The following is a 27,516-nucleotide window of genomic DNA, read 5'->3' on the forward strand; positions in this document are numbered from 1 at the left end:
TAGAACAAAATTCCTTAGATTATGTAATTTGTAAACAACAAAAATTTACTGCTTACAACTCCTGAGACTGAGAAGGTGAAGATAAAGATCAAGCAGAGTTGGTATCTGGTCTTGGTTTTCTGCTTCATAAATGGCAACTTTTTGACATGGCAGAAGGAAAACAAGTTCCCATAAGCTCTCTCATAACAGTACTAAGTTTGCTTCCTAAAAGCTCTGACTCTTAAGACATAGCACTGTGTATTGGGTTACTCCAGACAACTTGGGGAGACATAAATATTCATGGTATGATAGCCATACATCACCCTGCTGAGACAACTGCCCCAGAGGATCCAGGAACACATACATCTCCTTCTTTCTTTTTATTTCATTCATTTGGCTTCCTTTATTCTTTTTATGACTTTTTTCCTTCCTTTGCCTCATCTCATTTTATCATGGATACTTAAGTATGTGTATTCCCTCGGAAGATCTTCTCATGCCTAATCTTATTGACCTCAGGGCAATCTCTAGTCTCTTCACCACTCTTTTTACTGACTTTCCTTGTGGAAATTTTTTAAAAATTATTTTATTTTATTTTTTTAGTTCTTGGCAGAATACAAACTGCTGGCATTTTAATAACATTTTCTAGTGTCAAAATATGTCCACATTCATTTTTCATCTGAAAATAACACTACACTCTGCCTTGCAGTTCATGGAACCGGACTCAGAGAGGTTTGTAAGGTTCTTTTAGTGGGAAAAGAGTGGGTGGTCTGCAGCTGAGAATTGCTCTTCTCAAAGCCACTGAAGGCAGCTGACAGGGAATCCATCTGGGAAACTGGAGGATGTGTCCCAGGGTTAGTCCATGATGGTGTGCTGTGGTGTTGAGATTAGAGGACCCTGACACTTGAAGTATCTAGGCCAGGATGACTCTTTTGAGGATATGTAAAGGCAGTGACCAATCTAACGAAATGCCAGGATCACATGATGATTTTAAGATGATAATCTCTCAGGTGTGCTTATTTGTACTGCTGGCTTGGTTATGTTAACCATATAAAACAAAATTTGAAAAGAGACACTATGCTTTGTGACTCAGGAAATACCTCTAAGGAGTCCTCTAGTTAGGCTCTTAGGATACACAGCAAAGATGACTGCCCCCTTGTCAAAGTGAATGCACCTCATTCTATTGAAGTAGTTATTTAAAACAGTTGCTAAATTGTTCATGTCCTGTGGCTTGGTGTATAATCCCTCTCTGCAGACAGACTAAGATGCAGGACATTGCAGTAGCCCAGCAAAGTCATCCAGTGATGGGGAGGAAATTTGAGACTGCAATTATCTCGCTCTAGAGACCTTTGTCTTTCTACCATACTCTGCTGCCCATCTTGTTTCTAGTGCTTAAACATCCCAGAGACTAAATTTAATTAATTTCCTTGATTCACAGAAATCTTTCACTACCTTCCCTTACAAGCTCATAGGATTCTACAATGAAATGAATCCCTCAAAGTGCTCTTGGACGCTGTGCCCAGGCGGGCACCGGTCCTGCATTCTTTCCTCCTCATCTCTAGAGCTCCTGTCTTATGATGAGCGGGATTCACACAGATAACCTTTGGTCACTAATTGGAAAGGGCCAGTGAGGCTGGAAGAGTGAAAACTGCAAGGCGAAGCCAAGGTTTCAGATCTCTCCAGAGTTTCTCTGGCATTGTTTTTGGTCTCCCTGCTGACTGCCTCTATCAGATGCCATGGAACAGCAGCATGCTGACTTTTACTCCTGGAGCAGGAAACTCTCCAGGCACTCTGCCATGCTTTTAGCTCCAGGACTTCCCTTCTGTTGGAACAGAAAGCAGGCTGGCCATCCTAAGATGGCGACCAATGTGTGGCTGCAGTAATTCACTCAATAGACCTAATGCTGAGGTTTTTTTTTTTTTTTTTTTTTTTTTTTTTTTTAACCTTGGCCATCACGGGTGAAGGCTTTGTTCTTTTGTGATGTCCGCTTTTTAAAAAATCTTAAGTTCAGCCCCAGGTTTAGCAATGTGAAATGGCAGGTGGACCTTGGAACCAGTGGAATCTGTAGGGGCTGAGCCCACCCTGTACCTGACCACCAGTGTCCTGGCCCCGTGCAGAGTTTCTCCATCCCTTAAGACAGTTAAAGGAGCCTTCGCTTCCCAGGAGAGCAGAACTGGGTGAAGTTAAAGGTGAAGCAGCTATGATTCCATGTCCAAGCTTTTCTTGTCCCACTCTGCCACACAGAGTTCCCGGTGGCTGTGAGAATATCCTACTCTGTGTCCTATTGTGTCTGCATGCAGAGTTGAGATCCCAGCACTTGATTTAAAGGACAGCTAGGTGGCTAGTGGGCCAGAGAGTATGCAGACATTGCTGTGTGTTGTGAAAATGATGCGGGGGATCCCCAGTTCAGGTGCCCAACCCCCAACAGCTGCTCTCTGTTTGTGCTAGTCACGTGCATCTGCATGTGATTTGTTAGAGTGAAGTTTGTCCCAAGTCAAAAAAAAAAAAAAAATTGAATACCTTTTCTAGCCCTGTGGTTTTCAGTCAGGCGTGAGTGCGTCCCAGGAGACATTTGGCAGTGTATGGTGACATTTTTGGTTGTTACAACTGGATGGTGCTGCTGGCAATTAGGCATCAATACTCACCAATTAGGCACCAAAGACTCACTGAAGCCCAACCTTATACTTTACACCTGTGAACCCAGCCACGAGTGAGGAAAGGATAGACCCACAACTAGGGGACAGTATCTGAGTCGATCTTCTCACCCATTTCGTCAGGTGCCCAGGTAACCTGAGACTTCATTAAAGTGTGGATGCTGATGCAGTTAGCTTGGTAAGGTGCCTGGGAATCTGCATTTCTTACCTCCTCCCTAAGATGTCCTTGTTGCATACTTATGATCACTCTTTGAATGGTAAATTTTGGCCACAACTTCCTCTATCTGCCTGGCACTTTCTCCATGGTAGCCACATTCCAAGTTTTAGCACTGTCTGTGTCCTTTACCAATTGCTGTTCTTTTTTATCTTCTCCTAGGGGTCCCAGGGCCTTCCTGGTCCTCCTGGAAGAGATGGCAGTAAAGGCATGAGAGTAAGTTCTGGCCCCTTTGCCCCAGCCCGCATGGAAACACTAGGCAAATACCTTCTTGCCAGAATCCTGTGTTCTAGAGTGGACATTGCCAGCACTAGGCCTCAGCTGAGGCTCCTTTGTACCAGATGTTCCCAGGTTACTGGAGCTTACTGGCAGCCACTGATAGCACCCGGGCATTACCTTTGTATCCTTGCAAGCTGCTGCTTAATCGATAAGTAGCTCTACACAGGGTTTAGTTAACCTAAAGGTTCACATGGAACTGGCTTTGGTGAGGGATGGGATCACCCAGTTCCCCAGTCCACAACTAGGTGAGTGCCCAATGACCCAAGCAGTGCCCCATAGCCCATCTGGCCAGCCACCTTCCTCTTCTTATTCAGACTCAGTTCATACTCCCATCTCTTCTGCTTTGGGGCTGACATATGTCCAGAAACCTAGCAAAGGGGATCTCAGAGAGTAGGTCAGTGTGCTCCTAAGGAAAAGGATATTTTTCTACCAGAGCTCAAACATAGATTGGTTGTGGGTTCTCCACCTCTGTTCCTTTGCTGTTTTTCATTCAAGTATGATCAAGTCCCAGAGTGGAAATGGAGCCATGTGCACACATAACTCTGTAACTTGTAGCAGCTTGGGTAGGGTACTTGAAGTCCTGGAAACTAGGAAAGAAATGAGATTGATGAATTCTGGACCCTCTTGCGGCTCCCTCCATGTGGCCACAGACCCTCTCCATGATGAAGACCATTCCTGGGACTCCAGGTCATCTGTTTTCTGCTCAGATATAATTTTGTTGACCTCTTAACAATGGGAATGAGGGAGAGGAGAGTTAACATTTTGTGCTCTGAAGATCAACCCCTTTGTTTATAGAAAGAGTTTCCAAGGGGAGCCTGAATTCCTCACACTGATGGTTATTTCCTCTCTGCAACAAATTCTGAGCTCCAGGGGCTGATCCTGAGGAAGCTTTGGGCTGCTCTGGTGTGCCTGGATCCATGTCCTGCTGGCAATGACCATGTGTTGATTCTTGTTTGCAGGGAGAGCCGGGAGAGCCAGGGGAGCCAGGGCTGCCTGGAGAGGTGGGCATGCGGGTAAGTTTCTCTGTGAGCTGCATCCTACTAATGTTCCCAGGGGATGGATCTGGTAAAAAAAACAGTTTTAGTTATAGACAAGATGTTCTCATGTTTTCTTTCTGCCTCTTCCCACACATATATATCTGTGTATGAGTGAGTATACAAGTATATAATTCCTCCTGAAGCCTTGCAGGAAATCTATCATATACTTGATAATTTATTCTTATAGCTGTCTATCAAGAGGTTTGAGACACCTTTCCAGACCAGTAGAAAGACCCCATCTACTCTACTTAATCAGTACATAGTATTCATACCAGTGCCATTGTAATTTATGTAATATTTTGCCAGCTTATAACCCTGAAATTTCTTTCAAATTTATCTCATTTTCCATTAAAATTAACAAAGCATGCATGGGTACATATATGCATGTATGTTTCTCTTTATATACTGTATTTTTATTGCCGAAGGATAAATTACAAAAACCGGGTTATCCCTGACTGAGGAGGTGAATGGTTTTACTTTAGGATTTCTATTTTTAGGTGTTAGCATAGCAGTACATGGTCTGGATAGCAGAGGAGCCCTGGGCTCTTCAGACTTCCATTGAGCACACTGCCAGGACTTATTCCAGCAGAACTGACAGTGTGGCAGTGTGTAAATGATGAGCCAGCAGAATCAGTCTCAGCCTTTAAGAAGCTGTGAGCATGTCCAGGCCCAGTGAAGGGGATAGGTGGGAATGCGCACTGCTGCCTGTGGGTTTGTGATAGCTGGGAGGCACACCTTTAGCAGTTCCTTGAACTGCAGCAGATCAGAGAGTGGCTGTGGCTCAGTCAGGCAGCAGAAAGCATGAGCTCTTGTGGACAAGGAGGCTGAGACTGCACGTATGTCTACTAGGGAGACCTGGGCAGGGAGCGTGGCAGCCCTAGCTTCCCTTCTCCCGCACATCACTGATCGAGTGGCTCTTGTCTTCTCCTTCCATCCCTGATCTTTTCTGTGTGAATGCTCTTCTGCAGGGGCCCCAAGGACCGCCTGGACTCCCAGGGCCTCCTGGACATGTTGGGGCACCAGTAAGTAAAGTCACCTGTCTAGGAAAGATAGGTGTACTACAAATGTTAATAATGAAGAAGAAAATTTGGGAAAAAATATTGAAAAAGAGAACAACTCTGATTTGTGTAGAGGCACAAATTATTTAGATAGGGTTAAAGTGGCGTAAATGTGAAGTTGGCCCACTGACCCGGGTGGCCCCGCAGGCCTTCTGTCCTTCAGGACAGCATCTCGTGGCTTTGATTCTATTATTTTCTGAAGATCAGGGGTGTAAGTTTATTCCTAGGATCAGCAGATAGATATAGCAGTCTCTGTCATGTGTAGCATGCTTTCTGTAAGATGTTCAGTGGTCCCTTCTGCAAGTCCCCCTTTAGAAAGAAGAGGAGAAGGAGGGACCACACATGGCATGGAGTCTAGGTGCCGCTCTAGAGAAAGGTGGATAGAGTGGCCCTGGAGAAGGTGGAGGACATGTGTCAGGAGTCCCAGACTCTTCAGGTCAGTGTTGGGATCCCTTCCTAGGATCCATAATCATGATGGACTTCACAGGCTCCAGGTAGGCTAGGGACTCATCTGATCCCAAAGCCAAGAATCTTCCCTTAGTTGAGTTCAAATGTGTCTCAGTCAGCAGCTGTGAGGATTTAGTGAACGGCCAGGGAGCAGCCCTAGTGCTCACCTCCTAAGGGAAGAGTGCAGGTCCTTGTGTTAGACCACACAGTGGAACAGTGCTTTATTACTACCATCCTGGTGCCCTGGGCTGGTCCCACCACTCCAGGACTTCAGAGGTTAGAGAGGCCTCTGTAAAGGCAGAGAAGCTGAGCCATGGTGGGTCACTGCTGTTTCTTCCTCCAGGGACTCCAAGGAGAACGAGGCGAAAGGGGAATTCAAGGAGAAAAGGTATTTATAGTTTTCATGAACCAATTAGCGCTTTTCATGAAAAAGAGGGAAAGGCTGCCAGGGACTGTCCACTCTCTACATGACTGTGTAATGTGTGTGTGTGTGTGTGTGTGTGTGTGTGTGCATATGCATGTGTGCACATGCCTGTGGGAGCACTGCAATATTGACAGTATGTAAATTCTTCATTCAAAACACATGTCTTGCCTCAAGATGGTGTACTTGGTACCTGTGGGCCTTTCCATCCTTGCCTCCTGTGAGGCAGAGGTCAAGGTCAGGGCTTCCTGACCACTGAGGGGTCCACGGAGCCTTGGACTCAGTCACTGAAGGTCCTAATTGCTGACCCAGCTCACATCTCACTCAGCAAGTTAATGTCACATCTCTGCTCCACATTAGTTTGGGTCTCATTGAATAGGCAGAGTCATGGTGCCCACTGCGGTACTGCTGACCGCAGTGGAGCCTCACTCATCAGGTTTGCACTCAGGGTCTTCCATGTGCATTGCCACAGTGGCCAGCGCATCCCAGCAGGGCTCACAATGGCTATTCCTTTACCACATGCACCAGGTGACAGTGAAGAATTCTCAGAGCAGATTCATCCACATGCTGATACCTTGGGCCGTTCCAGCTTCAGCGGAGTGAGGACCAAGGACAGCAATTCCCACCTTCCCTCCTTCTCAGACCCAAACTTGGCACTGAGTTCTTAGCACTCCCATCCTACTTGGCCAGTTCCTTGAGACACGAGTCAATGAAGTGTTAGAGACCTGCGCTTCATTTCTGCCTCGGCCACACCTGACACCTGCTCTGGGCTCACCCTGTTCTCTCCTCCCACTGCACATAGTTCTCTAGTTTTACAAGGATTGTTTCATTAGTAAGTAGTTTGTTTTTATTTCAGTATATTTGGAACATAATGAAAAATGGTCTGATTTCACCATCTTAGTATGGTTACAACCAACACTTTGGCACATTCTTCAGGGTTCATCCTTACAGACCCAGTTTCTCTTTACACAGCCTCACACTGGTGCTCACTTCTGCTGTTTGTTGTTCCTGTATCCAGTGCTTTCTCCTGGCTGCTATATAGTTGTTTGGACTTATTTGCAATGGTTGTGCAATGTTTCACTGGTGAATAAATCACAATTTGTGTGCTCCTCCCCTTGGTAATGATCATTTAGCATTAATCTCAGGTTTCCACTATTACAAAGAATGTTTTGGTGGGTGTTTCTAAACCTATAGCTTTGTTTATCTCTTTATTTTCAATTGATGATCATGTCCTTTGGTTACTTTCTCAGAAGTGAAACTATTGGTCAGAGGACATGATTTTTTTTGCCTGAAAGCTCATATCCTTGATTACTTGTATCACTGCAGTGAAGTAAAAATTTTACCACCATGGTGTGAATGAACATTTGTATCTCTTGTGTATTTCGAGGCTTCTTTTTTTGAGTATGTGGTGCCAGGACTTTCACACTGGTATGCATTCCTCAATCTATTCTTATATTTTACTTTAACACAGAGTATCCCTAAGCTGCCCAGGCTGAGCTCAAACGTGTAGTGTTTTGTTTCAGTCTCAAGACTTTTACTGTGTTTCCATAGACTGGCTCATCAGTTAGACTTCCTTGTGTGGCCCTTCTCCTTCTCCAATTGTGGGGACTTGAAAGTGACGTTTGGAGTAACTTTGAATTTGGGCACAGTGAAGGACAGGCTGTAGGACAGCACTGGACTCAGGAGAGTGAGGATCTGATGGGCAGAAGCAAGCAAGGTCAGGGACTGTTCTGGCATCAGGCTGGGCCATAGAAGCAGGAGGAACACACTGAGGCTCAGGGACGTTCAGAGCATATGGGGAGCTCTGCAGTGTCTCAGCTGAAGGCACAGATGAGGGCCTTCATATACTTGCTTTCACTGGAGAGCACAGCAAGGAGTGTAGGTGTGGCCCTTGGTCTGGGGTGTGGAACAGGCCTCTGGATTCGGGCTTGTCCTGGCACCTGCTCAGCCAGTTGCAGGCCAGTCGAAGGAGGCAGCTTCTCCAGCCAGCTTCTGGGGGCTGGTGTTCAAACCAATCAAAGATGCTGGATTCCTATAAAAATCCTAGACCTGGAAAGGATGATAAAGCTGGAGTTCACTCCTTACTGTGCAGATGGCAAAACTGAGGCCATATGTTTCTCAATGCACTGTGGCCCACTGTAAGGAAAGCAAGTACCAGAAACTCCCAGTCTGGGCTGCTCCACTGAGGCACACCAAGGCAGAAGTGCACAGTGATCCAGTCACCCCGCCAAGGACCTGTCTCTCTGAGACACCACCCTTCCTTCTGCAGAAGCCAACTTTTGGGGGAAGCAGAGGAAATGGAGGGCCATGTCCAGTTGAGGTCCCAGGGAGAAAGTCCAGCTTGAGTCCCACTGCCCTTCTCAGGTGGCCTTCTGTTTCTCTGAACAATAATTCTGGAACTTCTGAGTGGACCCAGAGCTGGTCCTTACAGTGTGACCTTTGCAAAGTGATTCAGTTTTGTGTCTTAAATTTTCTAAATGCAGAGCTCAAGTGTATCGTTGAGTGCACAGTGGTTCAGTGTGGATTCCTTTAGAAAGATTAGCAAGGTGCTGGGCAGGATGTTATCAGTGTAGGTGAGAGGAGAGACAGACACAGACAGGGGAGGCTGCGAGTATGAGACAGGTGACCCCCTAGCTCAGCTTTGCATGTGGCTTCTGTCCTCTTTGCTTTGTACTGTGTGACCTGGAGACAAGTGGGTCTGTTGTTTGCACCTGTATTTCTCATCAATCCTTCCAGGAGACTGTTCCATGGTACTTCCCACTCCTTTCCAGTTCTTGTATTTAATGGGTTTTTGACATCATTACTTTTCTCAGGAACCTCTCTCATTTCTTACATCAGCAAGAAAGAAGTTTCTGTCTTCCCTGAGACAGGCCCATCCAGCTGCCTGGCATCACCAGGCCAGCCCTGTCTAAGCCAAGAGAAGCCACCCATCCATTACTGAGACCATCCCAAAAGCCCTGTGCAAGATCTTCTCTGTTACATAGGAGACAGCACTTTCTTTTGGGGTCTTAGAAGGCATCTCTGCAGACAGCAAGGTGAATCAGGCTCTGCATGTGTGAGAAGGTCCTGGTGGTCCAGGGTCACTGGAGCCCAAATGGGCTATGTGCTGCCAGGCTCAGGATGATTGGAAGGATGCACCTAAGAGAGCAAAGGCCATGTCAAAGGCTGTGGAATTGGAACTGGAGAGAGCTGCCGTCTGTGGTGTTTTTAGGTGGTAGGCAGAGGTCAGCAAAAATGGCCACTTTTGGTGCAGACACTCACAGCAGGCCATGCAGATTGCAGGCCAGGCAACTATGTGCTCAGTGACAGCAGCATCTGACTTCAGTGGTGGCCCCGAGGAAGACATGGGACACAGACAGTTGTGCAATGCAGGCCAGCGGCGAGTTGGGCTCCATTCTACAAGGACAAGGGAAATAGGGCACGGGAAGCACTGGAAGCAGCCAGAAGATGAGGATCTGTTGGGGAGGCAGAGCACAGGGTGGGGGGCCAGTGGGTCAGGAGGAACAAGAGGGAAAAGGACAGGTAGGTTGTCTTCCTGGAGGAAGGAATAAAGGAAGGCTGGTACTGACTTCTGGAGAAGTCACCCCAGATATTCCTCTCGCGTGACTCAGGTTTCCACGATGAGTGGAGAGGTAGGATAGGAAAGTAGTGCATGGCCCCCTCCCAGGTAAAGTCTCCGGGAGAAATTGCAGTGGGCAGTCCAGGGCTTCCCGTGTTCCACCTTGAGCAGGGCCACTGCACCCTCTGCTGTCAGAGATGTGGAACTGCAGCAGGTGGGTTTGCCGGTGACTGGGTGGGGTGGGGGACTGGGACTGCTGCTTGTGCTTCATAGGTAGCACTAGGAGAGGAGTGCCGCCGCTTCCTTTTGAGGATTGATTTTAGCTTTGGTTGGCAACTTGACTGGGTTGAATCAGTGCCTATAAATCCATAAGTCACATGCTTGAGTGTATTGGTGAGGGAGTTTCCGGAGATGATTGGCAGGTGGGACAGCAAACCAAAGGGAGACTAGTCCTGAACTGGGCAGGACCTTCCAGTGGGCTGGGCCCTGGCCGAATTAAACCGGAAGGAGGAGGAAGAAGCGACCAGCACGTGCTCTTTCGCCCTCCCTGCTTCCTGTCTGCCATGAGGTGAGGCTCTTCCCTCCCCCATGCCCTTCTACCACGTTTCCTGGTCTCTGACTCTCTGTCTCCCTCCTTCTGCTGTCTGCCCTCTCTCCTCTCCCCCATCCCATCCTCTTCACCCCTGTGGCCCCTCTGATGGAGACCCATTGGCAGCCCTCCAGGATCCCAGATACTGACCGGTGGCCTTCACTGCTGTCCCTGTGCCCATCCAGGTCCTCTCTAACCCCTGCTGCTGTCCTTGCTGCAGCTGGGAGGTCTCTGGGCTCCAGATCCACTCATCTCTATGTGCAAATGTGAGGTGCTAAGGAACAAGGCCTTGGGCACAGACTAAGCCCTCTGCTTTGAGGTGGATGATGTAAAGTGATACCTGGTCATCACAGTTACCTTCTCTCTAAGCCCAGAAGAGGTGCTAGGCTCTGGGTGACATGCAGAGAGTTGTGGCCTGGAAGCCAGGGGCCCATGCTTTCATCCTGTCCCATTATTTATTCTGGGTGGCGCTGCACACAGCGCACTCCTGCAGCTGTGAGTCTCACCTGCATGGAGGTGAGGCCCCATGGACTCTGAGACCGAGACCAACTCACCCAGCCCAGGAACTAAGGGAAATCCTGGCATGCTGCCCAGTCCTACTCCAGCCTGCAGAGAGTGGGGGCAGCATGAGAGTGAAGGATCAGAAGCCCCTAGCTGTCATGCTAGCTTCACATGCTCAGCTGGGGTTAAGTGGTTTCTTGTCCTTAGGCCTCGTTTTCCTCATCTGTATGCAAGCCTTCCAGCCACACAGAAGAAGCCAGAGCAGGTTTGCAGTCACTTAGCAGAGAGAATTCAGGCAGCTCTTCTCTCAGTTCTCCCAAGTCTCCTGTGATGGAAGGACCTTTAAAAGAAATAGTGCATGCTAGCACCTGAAAGTAGAAATATGTACACCAGTTATTTGGATATATGAAATAATTTTGGAAAGACAGAAACATAGGATTACATTTACACTGATGCAAGATGGGAAGAAACCATAAACTGCAGTGCTGAGAGACGGGCTGGAAGCCCCCTGCTCCCAAGTTCAAATGAGTGGATTTGGGAGGAGTCTTAGAAGTTGGCTGAGACCCACTGGGGCCACTGCTTGGGAAGTTAAGCTGTGCTGCTCCTCCCCTGTCCCTTGTGTTCACTGGGCAAGGAAGCAGTGTTCTTCGCTCCCAGTTTAAGACAGAGAAAGAGACAGACAGACAGACAGATAGACAGACACTTTATCCAGGAAGCCTGCTGAGCCTTGAAAACATGGGAGCGGACACATGAAGGAGAACGTGTCGTCGTGTCCACCTGTGGCCTGTTGTCACAGCGGTGAGCCACAGGAACAGCACCAGCAGCTGCAGACAGGCCCCAGAGACAGCACAGCAGCAAGGGACAGAAAGCCACAGTGCTTTGCTTATGTGAGAAAAGCATTTGGAACAAGGTGTACCCACTGTAACAGAAATGAGAGCTGGAAATAGCAGTTTGGGTAATAAATTCCAGGGAAATACAGGAAGAGCTCAGAACAGTTTTCATGCATTGGCTTTATGTAAGTCATAAAGTGTCATCTGGGGCCACACTGTGAGCTCTGGGCTGGCCCTGGGGACATGATGGTGAGAGAACAGCCACACCACATACCCTCCTGTGAGCAAGAAAAGGAAAGGGGTAATGCAGGCAAATTGAATCAAGGGAGCTGAACACGTGAGCATGCTGAAGGAAGGGAGGGCATCTAACTAGAGGAAAAGGTCAACCAGATGACATTGAAGTTGAGCCCTGGAGGGAACTGAACAGCTAGCAGAGGGGACAGCAAGCAATGAAGAAGGCAAAGTAACTGCCAAGCCACCGGGGAGGACGTTGCTGGTGTCAGTGCATCTGCCTTTCTGAGCATCTGCATTTCTCCATCTTTTGAGTTTTTGAGGCCACCTGGAAGGACAATGTACATGAGAGCACTGGGCCTGAGCTGACCCATGAGTGGAGCCTCCAGCATCTGTGGGCACTGGCTTAGGGAATCCTCTGTGAGCCTGGAGGAGAGCACTGGCACTTACTGCCCACCATGGGCAGGTGTTTGAGAGGTATTACCTCCTTAGCTGTAGGTGTCTTTGGTGTACCAGGTTATCATCGTTCTGATGAAGCAGAGTGAACAGCACAGTCAGAGAGAAGTGACTTCCCAGGTACCAGGTGGTAAGGGACTCAAGGCTGGCTGTGTATGAACATAAGCAGGTGGATAGAGGTTGGATGGCTCTGAGCATGACAGCTGTTTGTCAACAGCCAGTTCCTAGGTCTCTTCTGGGGACTGGGGACATAGCAGATATTCATGTATATTTATAAGTTGAATGTGTGATACATGAGATGTGTCTGCAGTCTTCTAACTGTGTACAGACTCTACTTGTTACTTTGACCCTCATGAAGACCCTCATGATGAGGAAAGCTTGCAGCTCAGAAGGCCTGCGCGGCCATCCCTGAATTTGGAAGTTAAGACAGAGACAGGCATCTGTCCTCTATCCCTTGACGCTGAATGCACATCAGTTCAGGGCTGGTGCACACAGGATGGAGACTGGAGCTGAGCATGGGCTGAAGCTCAGGGCTTTTGCTTGCCCTTTATTTCCATAACAGTGACCACTTTGCTTCCATGGCAGTGGCCAGTTGGCTGCTACCTGGCCATCTCTATCCATTATTTATTTATTCACACTCTTGTTCTTTCTTTATCAGGGGGAGCGAGGCCTGGATGGATTCCCTGGGAAGCCTGGGGAGACAGGAGAGCAGGTAAGTTGGTTCTAGGGCTGATGAGCTAGGTTTTGTTGAGGACAGGAATGGGTGGACCTTGACATGGGACCCTAAGCCCTTGGACCTTCAACTCTCTTTCTGCTCAGGTGAGGGCAACAGGGTTGGTGACCAGGCCAGTGCCCAGAGTGACTGCGGAACTCCTAGGTGAAAGAGGTCTCACTGCTTGCAATCCATTTGACAGGGAGTTATGACTAGCTGTCACCAGTAAAGACCGTAGTTGGTGTGCTAGAGTCCCGAGTGGTGTATGCACAGGGCAGTCCTTGCAAGCTTGTCCAGAGAGCAAAAGGTTACAAAGAACCCAAGTTCTTTGCAATTGAGAACTCAGTGGATACCTCAGGTGCAATCATGCGTGAGTATGAGATGGAGCTTTGCAAATTCATCAGTGTGCTGATGGGGACCATCTGTGGGTTGTACTGCTAAGTGGGGAAATGTGTCTGTGACTTACACAGACAGGGGTCACCTCTGGAGCACAAGCGGGTTCCAGTTCATAGCCTGATAACAACTGAGCTACTTAACAGGAGGTGAACTGGGCCAGGGGGAGCAAGCAAAGCTTAATCAATATTTGCAGCTACTCCCCATTGCTAGCATCACTGCCTAAGCTCTGCCTCATATCCACATCTGCCTTGGATTCTCATAGCAGTGTAGACCTGCTGTGAACTTCGTGCTGTAGATCAGGTGCTCCTTTGAATCTTCCCCAAACCATCTCTCTATCCACCACCATACCCTCTGTAGAGATGCTGTCTTCCACGAAACCAGTCTTTCTTGCCAAAAAGGCTGGAGACTGAGGCTCTAAGGGGATAAAAAGAAAACTATTGTCTTAGCTCCTCTGAAAGAGGATGTTACATGACAGGCTGGTATGGCGGAAAGGCAACTTTAATACATTTAAATTTGTACAGATATTCACATAATCTACCCTAAAAGTAATTTAAATATTTAAATTGTTAAGAAATAAAAATTAAATAAAACATAAAACCATGCTGAAAACTATTAGGAAAATGCTTGTCATATGGCAAATTTAACATAATAAGTGAGTCAATATTTTCATATAAATATAAAATACACAAGTTAATTACATTTAATCTATAATTGTAGTTAAAGTGTCAATTTAGTCTAGTATAGTAATATAGATTAAATTTATAGTTATTTCTGTTATCAAGAAATACTATCTAGGTACAATACAATGCTATCTATTGTCACTTAGCAAGCTGGAACTGTATGTTTTTATATCTCTCTTCCCTTTCCTCAATACTGTGTCATAAATGTGAAGCTATTTTCTACGTATTTGCCAAGAATGTGACTCAAATGGCAATTTAGTAATTGACAGCTTGAATTGCTAATAATTTATTCAGTTGCTTAAAAATAGGTATGCTGGAAAAAACAATAGGCAGGCTTCCTCTGGCCAGACCTGGCTCTTGGTAGTGACCCAAAGAGAGAGAGAGACAGAGAGAGAGAGGTCCTTCCTTCCTTCTGAGGACAGGGCAGGCAGACCAGCACAGAGTTCATGTGTGCTGGTAGTAGAGGAACATCTGAGGGTGCGGAGGGCTCACCCTGGGGTCCTGCTGTGGGGCCAGTGGCTCCAGTCAGAGACTTGCTCTTCCATAGGTGCTTCTGTGTGCAACCTCGAGAGTGTCTCTGTGCAGTGGGATGCATTTTTCCAAAATTCGCTCTGCCCAGGGAGACCTCTGTTTGTCCAGCTGCCCTCCAGGTCCCCCAGTGGGGCCTGTTCTGAGGATGCCTCAGTGAGGCCCCAGATGTCCCTCTTCCCCTTCTGTGGATTTACAAGCTCAGGCCCTCTTGAAAGAGGACATTATGTGAGTACACTGGAGAGAAGGACTGTGTGTTTATCACCCCCTACTCAGCTCTCTGTGCCTGTTTCCTTGTGCCATGGTGAGTCCTGACGTAGGCCCAAGCAGCCCTTTCTTTTTTGAGTCTGGAGACCCAACCAGTCCTCAGACTCCTGAGAATTTGCATGGGACTCCATTCGAATTCCCTCTCTGTGCACTCTATGCCCAGAGAAGATCCGGGCAATTACTTCCTCTGCTCTTGTCTGGATTTTCTCTGGGATCTCCCCATTCCCTAAGAAAATGCCCCCTCAGCTCCACTTTCTTAGAATTTAGTGCCCACACAGCAGTGCCAATGCAGTTTCAAACGAGGAAACATGGAGATGCAGAATTAGGTATTAGGTACCAATAAGGACAGGGCAGAAAGTCTAGTATAAGGAGACCTGGCTCCTGGGAAGACCAAGCTCTGATTCAGAGCTGCAGTGACCCCAAGTCTCTCCTCCTCCTCTCACTATGTGGGTAGCCCTAGAGCCTGTCATAACCCAGCTTTGCTTTCCTTTCTCCAGGGAAGACCTGGCCTTCCTGGTGTGGCAGGACCCCAGGGAGAGAAGGTAAGCTAGCCCTGGACTCTGGGCTGGAGAGAGTAAGCTGTCACCTGAACTAACCACGACTGGGTGGGACAAGAGGAGGGAATGGTTCCCATCCCTGGGAACAGAGATGGACACAGAGTAGGGTGAGGTGGACGTCAGGACTAAGCCTACAACACAGTTTTGGCTCTTGTATTTGAATTATTTTTCCTTCCTTTAGGAATATTAATGATTTTTTTTTAAAAATGACCCTACCATATAATATCAAGATACATTAAAATGTTTTGCTATTTCAAATGGATTTTTGGACTGAGAAAGACTGAATGAACACAAAAGATAATTTTAGGAACTATTTTTTCTCCTTTTCCTCTTCTCCTTCTCTCTCTTCTATATTTCATGACTAATTTTTATCAACTGTGAGTCCTGAGAGTGAACTAGGCCTTCAGTCAGCAAAGCCCAGCTTGTGTCCTATCATATGGCTCATCTGTGTTAGCACACCTTCCAATGAGACTTAACAAAATGTGCTGTTAGAGACTCTGTGTGTCAGGCCAAATGACAGCATGTTCTTTGCAGATGGTGACATGTTTATGAAGACATGTGCAAGCTATCACCTTCGCAATAATTCAGGGTGAAGGAGAGAAGTAGGCAAAGTAGATATTGGGTTTGGGTTGATGCAGGAAGGATGAGGAATTACATACAGCATTGTGTGAAAAAAAAAAAGGCTGACCCCTTTCCAGTTCCTAGATGTACCATCAGACACCATGTTGGAGAAAGCGGGGGAGAGGAGGGCGGGGAACACAGGAAGGTGGGTCAGGACAGCTGGGCCTCTCAGAGCAATCACAGTTCAGGTAAAGGCCATTGTAGAGTAGTCTGGTTACCCGCATGTGCTTATAGGAAAGAAAGAGCTCCTCTGACTGTTGACCCAGACAGGGTATGCCTTATAGTAAACTGATAAAAAGCATTAATTGAACAGACTTCAGCTGGGGATCATGGCAAGAGAATGTTAATATCTCCTGATTGGTTCACTTGGGCTTTATCTCTAGCGGAGTTAATTATTCTCTGTTCTTGGAGATGATTTAGAGCTGAGATTTATTTTTGCTGTGTTATCCTGGTGTTGGGCTTTTAATACATTCTTGCAGTTTCTTGACAAGGGATGCTAAACCCTAAAATAAGTAATTTTAGTTTATTTCAAGTCGCCAAGAGGGAATGGTGCTTGAATTTGGGATCTTCTAGGTGATGCCTCCATTTTCTGCAGCTGCCTAGGTGTACATGTGTACTTGTATACATGTGTGGGTGAGCACGGGCACACAGCTGTGAAGGTTTGTTATGGTTTCCAACATCCAGCCATATTCATAGATTTGGTTTTGTGTCCAATACATGGAGAAACACTGACCTGTTTTACATGATAGACGCAGCATCATCTATCAAGAGGACATGATTAAGAACCATACCACTCTATTTCAGGGTATTTGTCAGGATCCTCAGGAAACCATTTCCCTCCAAGAGCACAGAGATGCAGCTCAGATGTTACATAGCCTTTGAGAGAGTCATGAGAATCACGGTGGCAGTCTTTTTTTTTTTTTTTGTCTTTTTCATTTTTTTTATTGGTACCAGGGATTGAACTCACGACCGCCTGCTTGCAAGGCAGGTGCTTATGCCGCTGAGCTAAATCCCCAGCCCGGTGGCAGTCTTTTGAAACTCCTTTCTATTGTAATCCCAAATATTGAGTAGTCATCCATGTATTACAATCCAAAAAGTTATATTTGTAATCCTATTGACACATTATTGGAATCCCAGCAAGTTAATTCCAGTCTACCATCTCCAATGCTACCTGTGACAGTAAAGACACCCGGACACATTCCAAGTTAAGGGCAGCCACGGGGTCCTAAATCCAATCCCTGTGAAGGTGTGCAGACAAAGGCCCTGATCCTAGGCCTCTCCTAAAATGTATTATCTTGTGAAGAAGGAGGGTGGCTTAGGAATGAGTGACAGTGAGGAAGGCGGGCATTATGTGAGTAACTGGAGCTGGCTGACCAGGGGGGAGAAAGGCATCTCAGCAAAATGCAGAAATAAGGATATGCAGAAGGATCAATTTGCATAATTCAATTAAGGTAGCATTGAATTGTTTTAGGAGGGTGTTGCTTCAGTTTCTGATAGGTAAACTTTTGTGCCCTGGGGAATCATAGCCTCTTTACCTTGAGCCTCATGCCCACTGACGTTCCTGGAGCTATTGGCTCTAACATCCCACTGTGCTCATACCTTTTACAGAGAACACTATGGGAGGAAACAAGAGACTGTCTGATGGCTTTAGAAATTACATACCAGTACCTCTGCTACTTATTTGCAATGCTTAGAGCCAATTGAAGAGAGAAGAAAATACCATAGCCAGCTCTCTACATATCAGTATAAGGAAATAAATCTCCAAATAATCAAAGTTGCAGCAATTGTTCTGATTCAAGGGGAGCCACTGGAGTTGTCTCACACACTTTCTACAGATGAAAGACAGACCCCAAATTAGGGCATCTTATCCAAGATCCCACAGTAGGTTGATTAGAGCTGAAAGCTTTCAGTTTTTCATACCCACATGTCCACCCTAGGATGCTGTTATAGTTTATGTAGATGACCCCAATGGCCTCCTGTACTCGCAGGCTTTTGGAAGACAGTTGGATTACTGGGCTACATGCTGACTTGGTGTATGGAGGTATTGTCTGGTCTGAAGAGATAGGGCCCAGGATTGTGATCTGGAAAAGTGCATCCCCTTCTTGGCTCCTCCTTTCATTTTCTGCTTCCTGGCAACCTTGACATGAGCTGATTTCCTCTGTCTTTGCCCTTCCACCACACCAGAGTACCACTCGAGGACTGAAACTTCTGAAATATGAGTCACGGTAAACCTCTCCACCTTTAAGCTGTGAGAGTTGGGCTTTGTGGCCCAGCTTTGAGGAAAATGACTAAGATGGATATAGCAGTGCAAGCTGAACTATTAAGGAATGCAGTTTTGTCATATTAAGAATTTTACTAGATTGAACTGATGTTTGTACTAGTTATCAATTGCTGTGTAACAAATAACCCTTAGCCTCACTAGTTTCACACAACAGCAATTTGCCTAGTTCTGGAGGGGTGGGAATATAGGACCTAGATCTTTTGTGTTCTGGGCCTCTCCTGAAGTTGCACTCAGTCTGCTAGGTGGGATGTGGCTAGGTGACTGGGACTGGAGAATCCACCTCCAGACTCAGCCACGTGGTCAGTGGAAGGTTGTAGTTCCTCAATGGCTGTTGGCCAGAAGCTTTGCTCCTTGTTACAAGGGCTTCTCCACTGTGATGCCCGAAAAGTGGAAACTCTCAGTTTGTGGGAAGGGAAAAATCCACAACTGGAAGCCTCAGTCATTCTACAACCTGATCTTGGATGGTGCAAACCATCACTTGGGCTGTTACCTTTAGTCATAATCAGGAAGGTGAAATCACTGCGTCACGTATGAATGCTGCGTATGGGGACACTAGGAGCCTTCCTGGAGGCTATCACAACTAAATGGAGGGTTCTGTGTACTGGAAAGCAAATGACACTTCAACACATTTCTCTATCTGTATCTCACTAAAAGTTTGAACTACAGAAAGTTCCCGAACCACTCTGTGCCTCAGTTTTTCTCCTAAGATACAAAGACCATATTCTAGAGAAAAAGAGTTGATCCATATCAGGTCCTTAGAGGAAGGACTGGAATACAGAAACTCTGCAGCTCTGTTAGCTGTCACTCACTACACAATCCTGTATATGAACAAATACTGGCATTTTCCTCTGCCTTCATAGCAATATAATATTGTATATCAGAACATTTTATCTCATGTTATGAGCTTCAAGTGATTAAAATTGTTGATTAGTTGTTTTCAAAGTAGTTTATACTATTAAAAACTAATGTCTTGATTGATCATATTGATGACCGTAGTGAGAACAACAGATATGGATAACAGGACTCTGGGTGGCTGGGGCAGGAAAATCTCAAGTTGGAGCCCAAACTACACAACTTAGTGGGATTCTGCCAAATCAAAAATTAGAAAAATGGGTTGGGGCTAAATGAGAGTGAAGGCCATGGGTTAGATCCCCAGTACCTCATACACATGGTTGTAAACACACACACACACACACACACACACACACACACACACACATACACACACAGATGTGATAGTGATATAAAATAGATAGATGTAGTTACAAACCCAAAAGATTCATTATTCAGTCACTTATAGCTGACCTACCTGTCTTGGCACATAAAAATTTTAGGACAGCTTGTAACAATCGTATTTTACCAACATATTGATAAAGTTTGAGGAAATATGGGAAGGAAAACTTTGCTCTGAGGAGTTTCATTCTGATCGAGAAATGCAGGGGACCTACTTGAGGTGGAAATGTTCATGTCTGCATGTCGCACAGCTGCCTGGAGAGGTTACAGAATGAGCTACAGCGTGCTGCGTGGCATCTATGTGTTGGTGTGACTGTGTGTGAGATAGTGGCAGATTGGAGAGAGGAAAAAGAGAATGAAGAGATACTTCCAAGGAAGACTATTACATGCAAGAAACCAAAGTGAAGTGCAGTGAGGGAAATTGATAACTGAAGCTTCTTTGATGTAGGAACATGAGCAGCTGATGTTTTTAGGAATATACTTGATGTGCCATACAATAAGAAGCACCTGTTTCATGTCTTGAGCAGGTTGGAAAGTACGCAGCTGGGGTGGACAGTGGTGTTCACCTTGGCTTGGTGTCACAGGGAGGGCCAGGGGGAGAGCAGGTAAGGGTATGAGTTCCTGTTCGTAGTATAACCTGGAAGACAGTGAAGACGGGTGAGCATGCTGCAGCCCACCCATCCTACTCCTGAGCCTGCAGGTGTACCAGAGGCTCTCAGGTTTGTTTACTGACTCTTTCTTTTATTTGCCAGCTTATCTCTGAATGTGCCCCATGCTCCCTGAGCTGAGTTCTAGGTGACAGGATAGCTGAAGTTTGCAATTCATGTGAAGGGACCTGAATTATAAAGACTCTGCTGGCTTCACCAGTGTCATAGAAATAAAGACTTCGTGTTGTCCCAGTTGATGAGTATATCCATGTGGAACCAAGATGTAGTTCATACTCTGAGAAATCTGGCCATAGCTCAGCTGTCGTAGCCCAAGTAACCTCCATGTGAAGGAAATGTGAGACAGCTGTGCATGTGTGATACAATGACAGTGGGTAGGCATTATCAGTATGTTTTATTAGTTATTTATTTGGAAAATACTTGCTGAATGCTGACCATGTGTGGAACCAAGGACTCTGCACAGGGGACACTGAAGAATGCCTACCTTCTGCTCCTGCTACCATGGTACCTGGTGCCTGCAGGTACACACATGGCAGTGAATCAAGGGTTGCTTTCCAGAGGCACATTGTTATGACAAACTGTGAGGGTTCATGGCACACCAGCCAGCTCGATGCCCTGGGTGGAATATGCACAGAAGAGAAAACACACCTTCTGCTCTTTGGAAGCCTGTGACCTTAAAACGGAGAGAAGAATCAGACACAGACATCTAGGTGTAATGACAGCATGTGTGATGATGACAGAGAAAGCCCTGTTGGCTGCAGAAATAAGGAAAGGCACCCAGAGCTGGTGGAGAACTGAAGAAGGTAGGCAATTAGTAACTCTACTAACATGCTTATTCTTTCTGCCAGGGAGATGTGGGACCTGCAGGACCTCCTGGTGTGCCAGGCTCCGTGGTGAGTCACCACTGGTGGGACTGTGCTGTCCGACACTGATAGAACTGAGTCACTGGATACATAAGGCCGAACTCTTCTGGTGATATGAGTTGGACAGAAAAAATTTAACACCAGAAAATGGGTTAAAATCAGAGAACAGTCAGAAGCCATTACATCCCAGTATGTGCTGTATAAATACTCTCAGTGGAGCAGAGAGTGAGTGACGTGTTGACAAACTGCTGATACCTTTGCTAACACCTGTCTCTCTCTCAGGTACACAGTAAGGACCTGAAGGGTGAACAGGTAAGGGGCTGTGGGTCTCCTGTTGAGGGGTTAAGCTCTAGCAGGTATGGAAAGGCCCCAGCCATAGTGTGGGGTTTAGAAGAGAGCTTTTGGTGAGGAGCACAAATGGCACACCTGTAACTTGTGTCTCTGGGATTTCTTTTGGGAGGATGTGAAATAAATTGCAGGAAGAGCCATGGGTGCTGAGGCACTCTTCGTTGGGAGAGGGCAGTCCTAACTAACACATGTTTGGCTTGTGCTTCCAGGGAGCTCCAGGTCCAAGAGGTCATCAGGGCCCACCCGGGCTACCAGGAGCTCCAGTAAGTCACCCCGCCCTGGCACAGGGTGTGCTCTGAACACCTTTAGGTCCATCATCCTTCTGTTACCGAGCACTGTGTTATCTCAGAAGCCTCACATCATCTCGAGTGGTAAATGCTGTCCGTGTCACTCTCTTACCTAGCAAGAAACCAGACTGCAGCAAGAAGGTGGCGTCACCACCAGAAACTCCTGCAGAGTTCAAATGTGACTGCAGGTCCGGACGCCTGCCTAGAGCCTCTGGTTCCAAACAGACCACAAGGAGGTTTTCTGGGCGCTCAGTCTGCAGTTTGGTTTTCCTTCAGATAAAATAGAAGAAAAACCTTGGACACTCAGAAGCCAAGTTAATCATTCTGTCCACATGTGCTTTCCCATGTTTCCAATTGGTTATGGCTTCTTGCCAGCTTGGAGCTCTCCAGCCTCTGGTGCCTCCCTCTGATAAGCACTTAATAAAGTGCTCCTAGGCATTTGGAAACAGACCACTCAAGGGGGCCCTGTGATCATTTATGATGTCAGTTCAGATTCTAAGGAAATGCAGTGAATACTACAAGAGCCCCTGTTTTAAAGTTGCCTCTCCTGGCAGCATGCTGCTGTTCCTTTCAATTTGCTATGTTTTTATTGAAGGAAATAAAGCAGTTGTTGTGTATAAATGACCCTAAATGAGATTCACATTGAACCATTAAGACCCATTCATTATTGTTTTATTTCTTTTTTTTTTTTTTTTTTCTTTTTTTATTGGTACCAGGGATCGAACTCACAACTGCCTGCTTGCAAGGCAGGCGCTTATGCTGCTGAGCTAAACCCTCAGCCCCAGACCCATTCATTATTAGAATACATTTATGTGGTTTTGCTGGGGTAAAACTAAAATGAGAACAAACTTAGATGATGTTAATTAGAACAATTTTGTATCAAAACTTTTGGGCCAGTAAAACTACTTCCTACTCTTATATTCCCTGCAAGTTTAGTTTCCCAGAGCTGTCCGCTATTGTTGTAAGTTTTGAGGTCATGCAGTCTCTCCAGGTTTAGCTTTCTATGTGTATACACATATTCATTTCAGATCCACTATTGGAAAGTATTAGATATGTTAAGTGATGTACTTTTAATACAAATGAACACATTTTAATAATGCAAGGGTGAGCATGTTATTTTTCATCTTTTAACAATGAAGCTACTGGTGCAGAGACATTAAATAGCACACACACGGTCACATACATGGCTGCTAAGCAAACTGACCTTGGAACCAGATCTGTCTGTATAATGCACGCTTTTCTCACCAATGAGTGTACAGTGGTTTATTATAGAGGGCACTTGGGAATCTTGAGCCACTGTAGGTTCAAACATCAGCACAGCTCAACCTTTGCGCTCCACAGAGCAGTCCACACCCCTGAAGATGTTTGGGCAAGATGCTTCTCACATAGTGGCACATTCAGTACCATATGTGATAGAAGTGATAAAATTCCCTTAGCTGGAATTCAAAAATCCGACCTCAGTAAAGTCTTTGTTAAAAGAAGAACAGTAATGAGAGAGCCAAAAGTGTGAACTTCTTAAGGCCAGGATCAGTGTTTCTCTCATCTCAGAATCCACAGGATTATTACGTGATGTGAATGTAACACATGCTTGTGAGAGATTTCCCATGGTAGGCACTTAAAGGGATTAAAATGAGACCTGACTGAAGTAAGAACTTATAAAGAGTAGCATGGCCATGGAAGGTATTTGGCTTTGTGTTCCTATTTTTGCACCAAGTTAGATTTGTGCCTTTGGTAACATTTTGGGTAATCTCTTTAATCCTCATTTGATTCATTGCTAACATGGAAATCATCGTCATCCTCTCTTCCATGAACTTGCTCTGAGGGTCAATCTACAAAGTGTTGCTGTGTGAAGACTTAGTAAACCTAGTACTGAAATCACTTGTCCTTTCTCCCTTTGAATCCCCAGAAGCAGCTAGCTCAGGCTCTTCTGCAGGGCAATTGCTTCCTAAATATGCATAGGACGAATCAAGCTGAGAAGTTGGCTTCAATAACTTCTGTTGAGAATGGAAAAATTTTGAATTTATGTTCAGCAGTTCCAGAGAGAAGAGAATATATCCTGTTCTCTAAATGGAAACAGCATGTAGTATTCTGCATCTGAATGCCAGCATCTGTCATCTGTCCCCAAATGGGAATAGGCCTCCTTTACCAGTGTCTGGCTGAGCAACTAAAGGGCCAGCATTTCCTGATACTTGAGGTGACTTCACTCCTGCTGGGTCTCCTCTCATGGAGGACCCTGAGCTCACAAAATCCTTCTTGCGTCTTGGTTACCTCAGCCATGGCATTTGGCAGTAGTGACTGTTACTGTGCTATTTAAGGTGAGGGAACTGAAGTGCTGAGGGATTTGTGACTCACATCCACTCAGAAGAGGAAACAAAGCCAGAGCTTGAGCTGAAATTCCAGCTGCCCACTGGGTTTTGGTGCCTTCCTCTAAATGCAGTTGTTTGGGTTTGCATTGGGTGCCTGCAGAAGAATGTGAGCCTGGGTCATGGCTTTGGGTCAAATCTTCATGTGGTCCTCCCAACTGCTCAGTAGTTCAGTGCATCATCTTGACTTTAGAGAAGAGGTGACTGAGGTTCCATACTGTCAAGCAATATGTCTTAAGGTCATGCAACAGGTATCAGCAGGGTGAGGAGCCAGGGTTTACTTAGTTGCATAGGATACCCCTAGCCCACAATAGAAGTTCCTTCTGGGGTTGAAATTGGTCTTTCCTGGAACACTTCAATTAGGACAATAAATATTTGTCCTAATTGTCATCATTATTGCCCTAGATTTAGAAAACCCCAGCTCATTCTCTCTGATCCGGCAGGCTGCTGCAAAAAGGGCCTTAGGGTTGAGTTAGACACTTGGGTTCCAGATGGCTCTTTTGGGTGTGCTTTATATGAGGGCTAATGGCAGCCATCTCATGCTTATGGTGCCCCTCTGTAATGTTCTGCCTGTATCTTCCTTGTTAAACATATTTAATTACATCAATAGAAATGAAGTGAAATAAGTCAGACACACAAGCTTAAAGGCTACATAGTTTCTCTTATATTAGAAACTCACAATACAAATAGGGAACAAAATAAAAAATAGAAAATAAGTATGGAGACAAACCTTTCTCAAATGGGGAGAGGGTCAAGAGATGGAGAGAGTGAAAGGGAGGAAAGGGGAAGGAGATTGTAAAAAAAGAATTAAGCTGTGTTATTATATGTATCAACTTCCTACAAGGAATGTAAGTATTGCAAACATGTACTAGTAAAAAATAAATACATTTTAAAAACGGAAGAACAAAAACAACAAACAAAAACAGAACTCTCAAAACAAAAGCAAAAACAAAGTAAACTAGACTGAGAAAATGGGATGTCATTTTCTTCCTGATCTTAAAATTTCCCGTTGGGATGTGATGGGGTTTGCTATCCAATGAGAAGCGGAAGGTAGAGTTTAACTAGTGCTGCTGTATCCTGCATTTATGTTTTTGCCTCTCTGTTTCTCTTTTTTCCCTCCTAAAGGGCTTGATGGGTCCAGAAGGCAAGGAAGGACCTCCTGGTTTGCAAGGTCTCCGAGTAAGTATCCTGTTTTCCTTTTCTGATGTTCCAAGGCACCCACACAGACCCCAATTCATAAGGGCCAGTGAGGGGCACATGCCAGCCTGGGAACTTTAGGTAAAACTTAAAAGCAGAAGGAAGGGTTGAGCTCAGCTCATGAACCTTCGTGCCAGCCTGAGCTGGGCCCTGGGAATATCCAGAGGAGTCTGTGATGTCCCAGCCCCTTGGTGGAGAGAGACACAATGCAGGGGAACCCAGTGACATGACTCACCAGTGAGGTCATCCAGAGGGTTTTGAAGCAGGTAGTGTTTGCTGTATGTTTTGAGAAAAAGACTAAGAGAAAAATGGGGGCAAAATGGTAGGGATTTAACATGCTTTAAGCATCCACGTTATTATTGAATATCATACATCACAGTATTTAATTTAATGTAATTTAATGTGGCACCTGTCTTCTTAGCTCAATTGTGCACATCCAGCAGGTTCTAGTACACATTTTTCCTGACACAAAGCTGTAGCTTTAAGACAGAGGTTACAGAAGCATGTGTCAGTGGATGCCCTATGGTAAACTAGATTGGGACCCAGACTCACCTCTGTTCCCATCAATTTGCCTGGCACACAGTAGGAAGGCAAAACTGCCTGGACCCAGTGCGGCTCCTGAGGGTCATGGGGTTAAGTATCAGGAGAGGATGAGAAAAATAAAGAAAAGACAAAGCTGGGGTCAGGTGGAGCTCTTACTCTCCTGATGGGAGGAAAGGAATTGCTCAACCAGTGAGTGCAGTGTGTTTATTTATGCCCTCCAGAGAAGAATGTCAACTCCAAACCCACTGTCTAGCAGCCTGTTTGCCTGGCAGGCCCGGGCCCCTGCCTTCTCAGTTCTGGAACAGCTTGTTTACATAGATTGTTTTGGTCTCTGTTTTTTTTTTTTTTGGGGGGGGGTGGGAGGAGGGCTTGTTTACTTTAGCCCCACATATGTGATCAATCTCCAGTTTCAACATCTCCCTATACAAAACACTTGTTGAATTCTGACCCTTAAACTGTCCCATCTATATTAGTGCACTCAGCAAACTGTAAGGGGCACACCAGTCTGAAGATGGCATGGCAAATCCAGAAACAGTGAGCTTACTGTCCCTGGAGGATTTTATTTAGACATTAGGGAGCAACTGATCTTCCCTGATGGATGGGGAAAGTCCTGACATCCAGCAGAGGGGGCTCTCGTAACTTTTGTGGCTCTTTTACTTGAAGGCTCTGTCACAGTCAGGTGTGTGTGTGTGTGTGGGTATTTACTGTGGATTTTCTTTCTGAAGTGGCTTGATTGCCGTATTCTGCCTCCTGGGGTGTGGAACTGGATGAGCTCAGTAACCTGCTCTTTTATCACCCAAGGAAGACTCCAATTTGATCTTAACCATCAGGAGTTTTCTCTAGAACCACCATGAGTCTTCAAAAGCCCAGGAGAAACTTGCTTTGAGGTCTAGGTGGAAGCAGAAAACATCTGAGGGCATAGGGGTGAGACAGTCACTGGTCTCAGTGGAAGACTTTGGATGCTGGATGTGTCTCTTTCCATTCAGCATGCATGGCCCTTGTCCCACTTTCTCTCTCAGAGACAGAGCAGTCAGCCAGGTTGCCTTCTTCTCCGTAGAGCAGGTAGATTCTGGACTTTGCATAATAATACCTCATATCCTGGAAGCCCTGGTTGACTTCTTAGCTGCTGTGTGGTCCTTGCAAGTCATCTGGTCTCTCCAATCCTGTGGCCTTCTTGCTTCAGTAGAGAAGGCATGATCATAGCTGAATTGTTAGGAAAAAGAGTATCCCAGGTGGGCACGGACCTTGAGGGGCAGCAAAGCATGGCAGCTGTCAGGGCTCTCATTTTCTCTACATGCTCTTACACAATCTCCAGAGAAAACAACAGTCTTTGCCATTATATAATTAAAGTGTACATGAATTGCCTTCATTTTCCATTGAGCAGCTGCAAGTATTATTATATAGTTTTAGTTTATGTAAAGAGAACTGTGACTGTCCTTTCTCTACATCAGTGATGGTGAAGCTTTTGGAGCTTTCAGTGATAAACAAACAGCTGTCTCTGGCACATGTGCTGTAGGGTTGCCACCACGGATCTTCGTCTTTGTCTGGTTTACTCTTGTTAAGGAGGAGGGTCCTCCCATGTGAGCTTGCTTGTTAGGCTCACAGTTTCTTGGACGTGTTTTCTTGAAACTCGCAGGGTGTACTTATCTGACCTGGGCATTGTTACCCTCAGAAGCACGTTTTGTTCCCAAGAATAGTGCCAACCGCAAATACAGTGGGACAT

General features: G+C 45.9%; 1 protein-coding gene across 2 annotated transcripts in view; it reads left to right on the forward strand.

The window, feature by feature from the left end:
• Window positions 1–27,516, forward strand: part of Col22a1 (collagen type XXII alpha 1 chain) — a 264,966-nt gene that overhangs the window by 97,538 nt on the left and 139,912 nt on the right. For both annotated transcript variants that reach the window (XM_013156221.3, XM_023566502.2), the window contains exons 13-22: window positions 3,007–3,060; window positions 4,083–4,136; window positions 5,129–5,182; window positions 6,009–6,053; window positions 12,911–12,964; window positions 15,333–15,377; window positions 21,041–21,085; window positions 21,338–21,367; window positions 21,613–21,666; window positions 25,179–25,232. In XM_013156221.3, the coding sequence (XP_013011675.1) occupies window positions 3,007–3,060; window positions 4,083–4,136; window positions 5,129–5,182; window positions 6,009–6,053; window positions 12,911–12,964; window positions 15,333–15,377; window positions 21,041–21,085; window positions 21,338–21,367; window positions 21,613–21,666; window positions 25,179–25,232 (489 nt within the window). The remainder of the gene's footprint in view (window positions 1–3,006; window positions 3,061–4,082; window positions 4,137–5,128; window positions 5,183–6,008; window positions 6,054–12,910; window positions 12,965–15,332; window positions 15,378–21,040; window positions 21,086–21,337; window positions 21,368–21,612; window positions 21,667–25,178; window positions 25,233–27,516) is intronic.

The sequence above is a fragment of the Cavia porcellus genome, unplaced genomic scaffold, assembly GCF_034190915.1.
Source record: "Cavia porcellus strain 051 isolate PalLab524CR breed Dunkin Hartley unplaced genomic scaffold, mCavPor4.1 scaffold_19, whole genome shotgun sequence".
NCBI classification, from domain to species: Eukaryota; Metazoa; Chordata; class Mammalia; order Rodentia; family Caviidae; genus Cavia; species Cavia porcellus.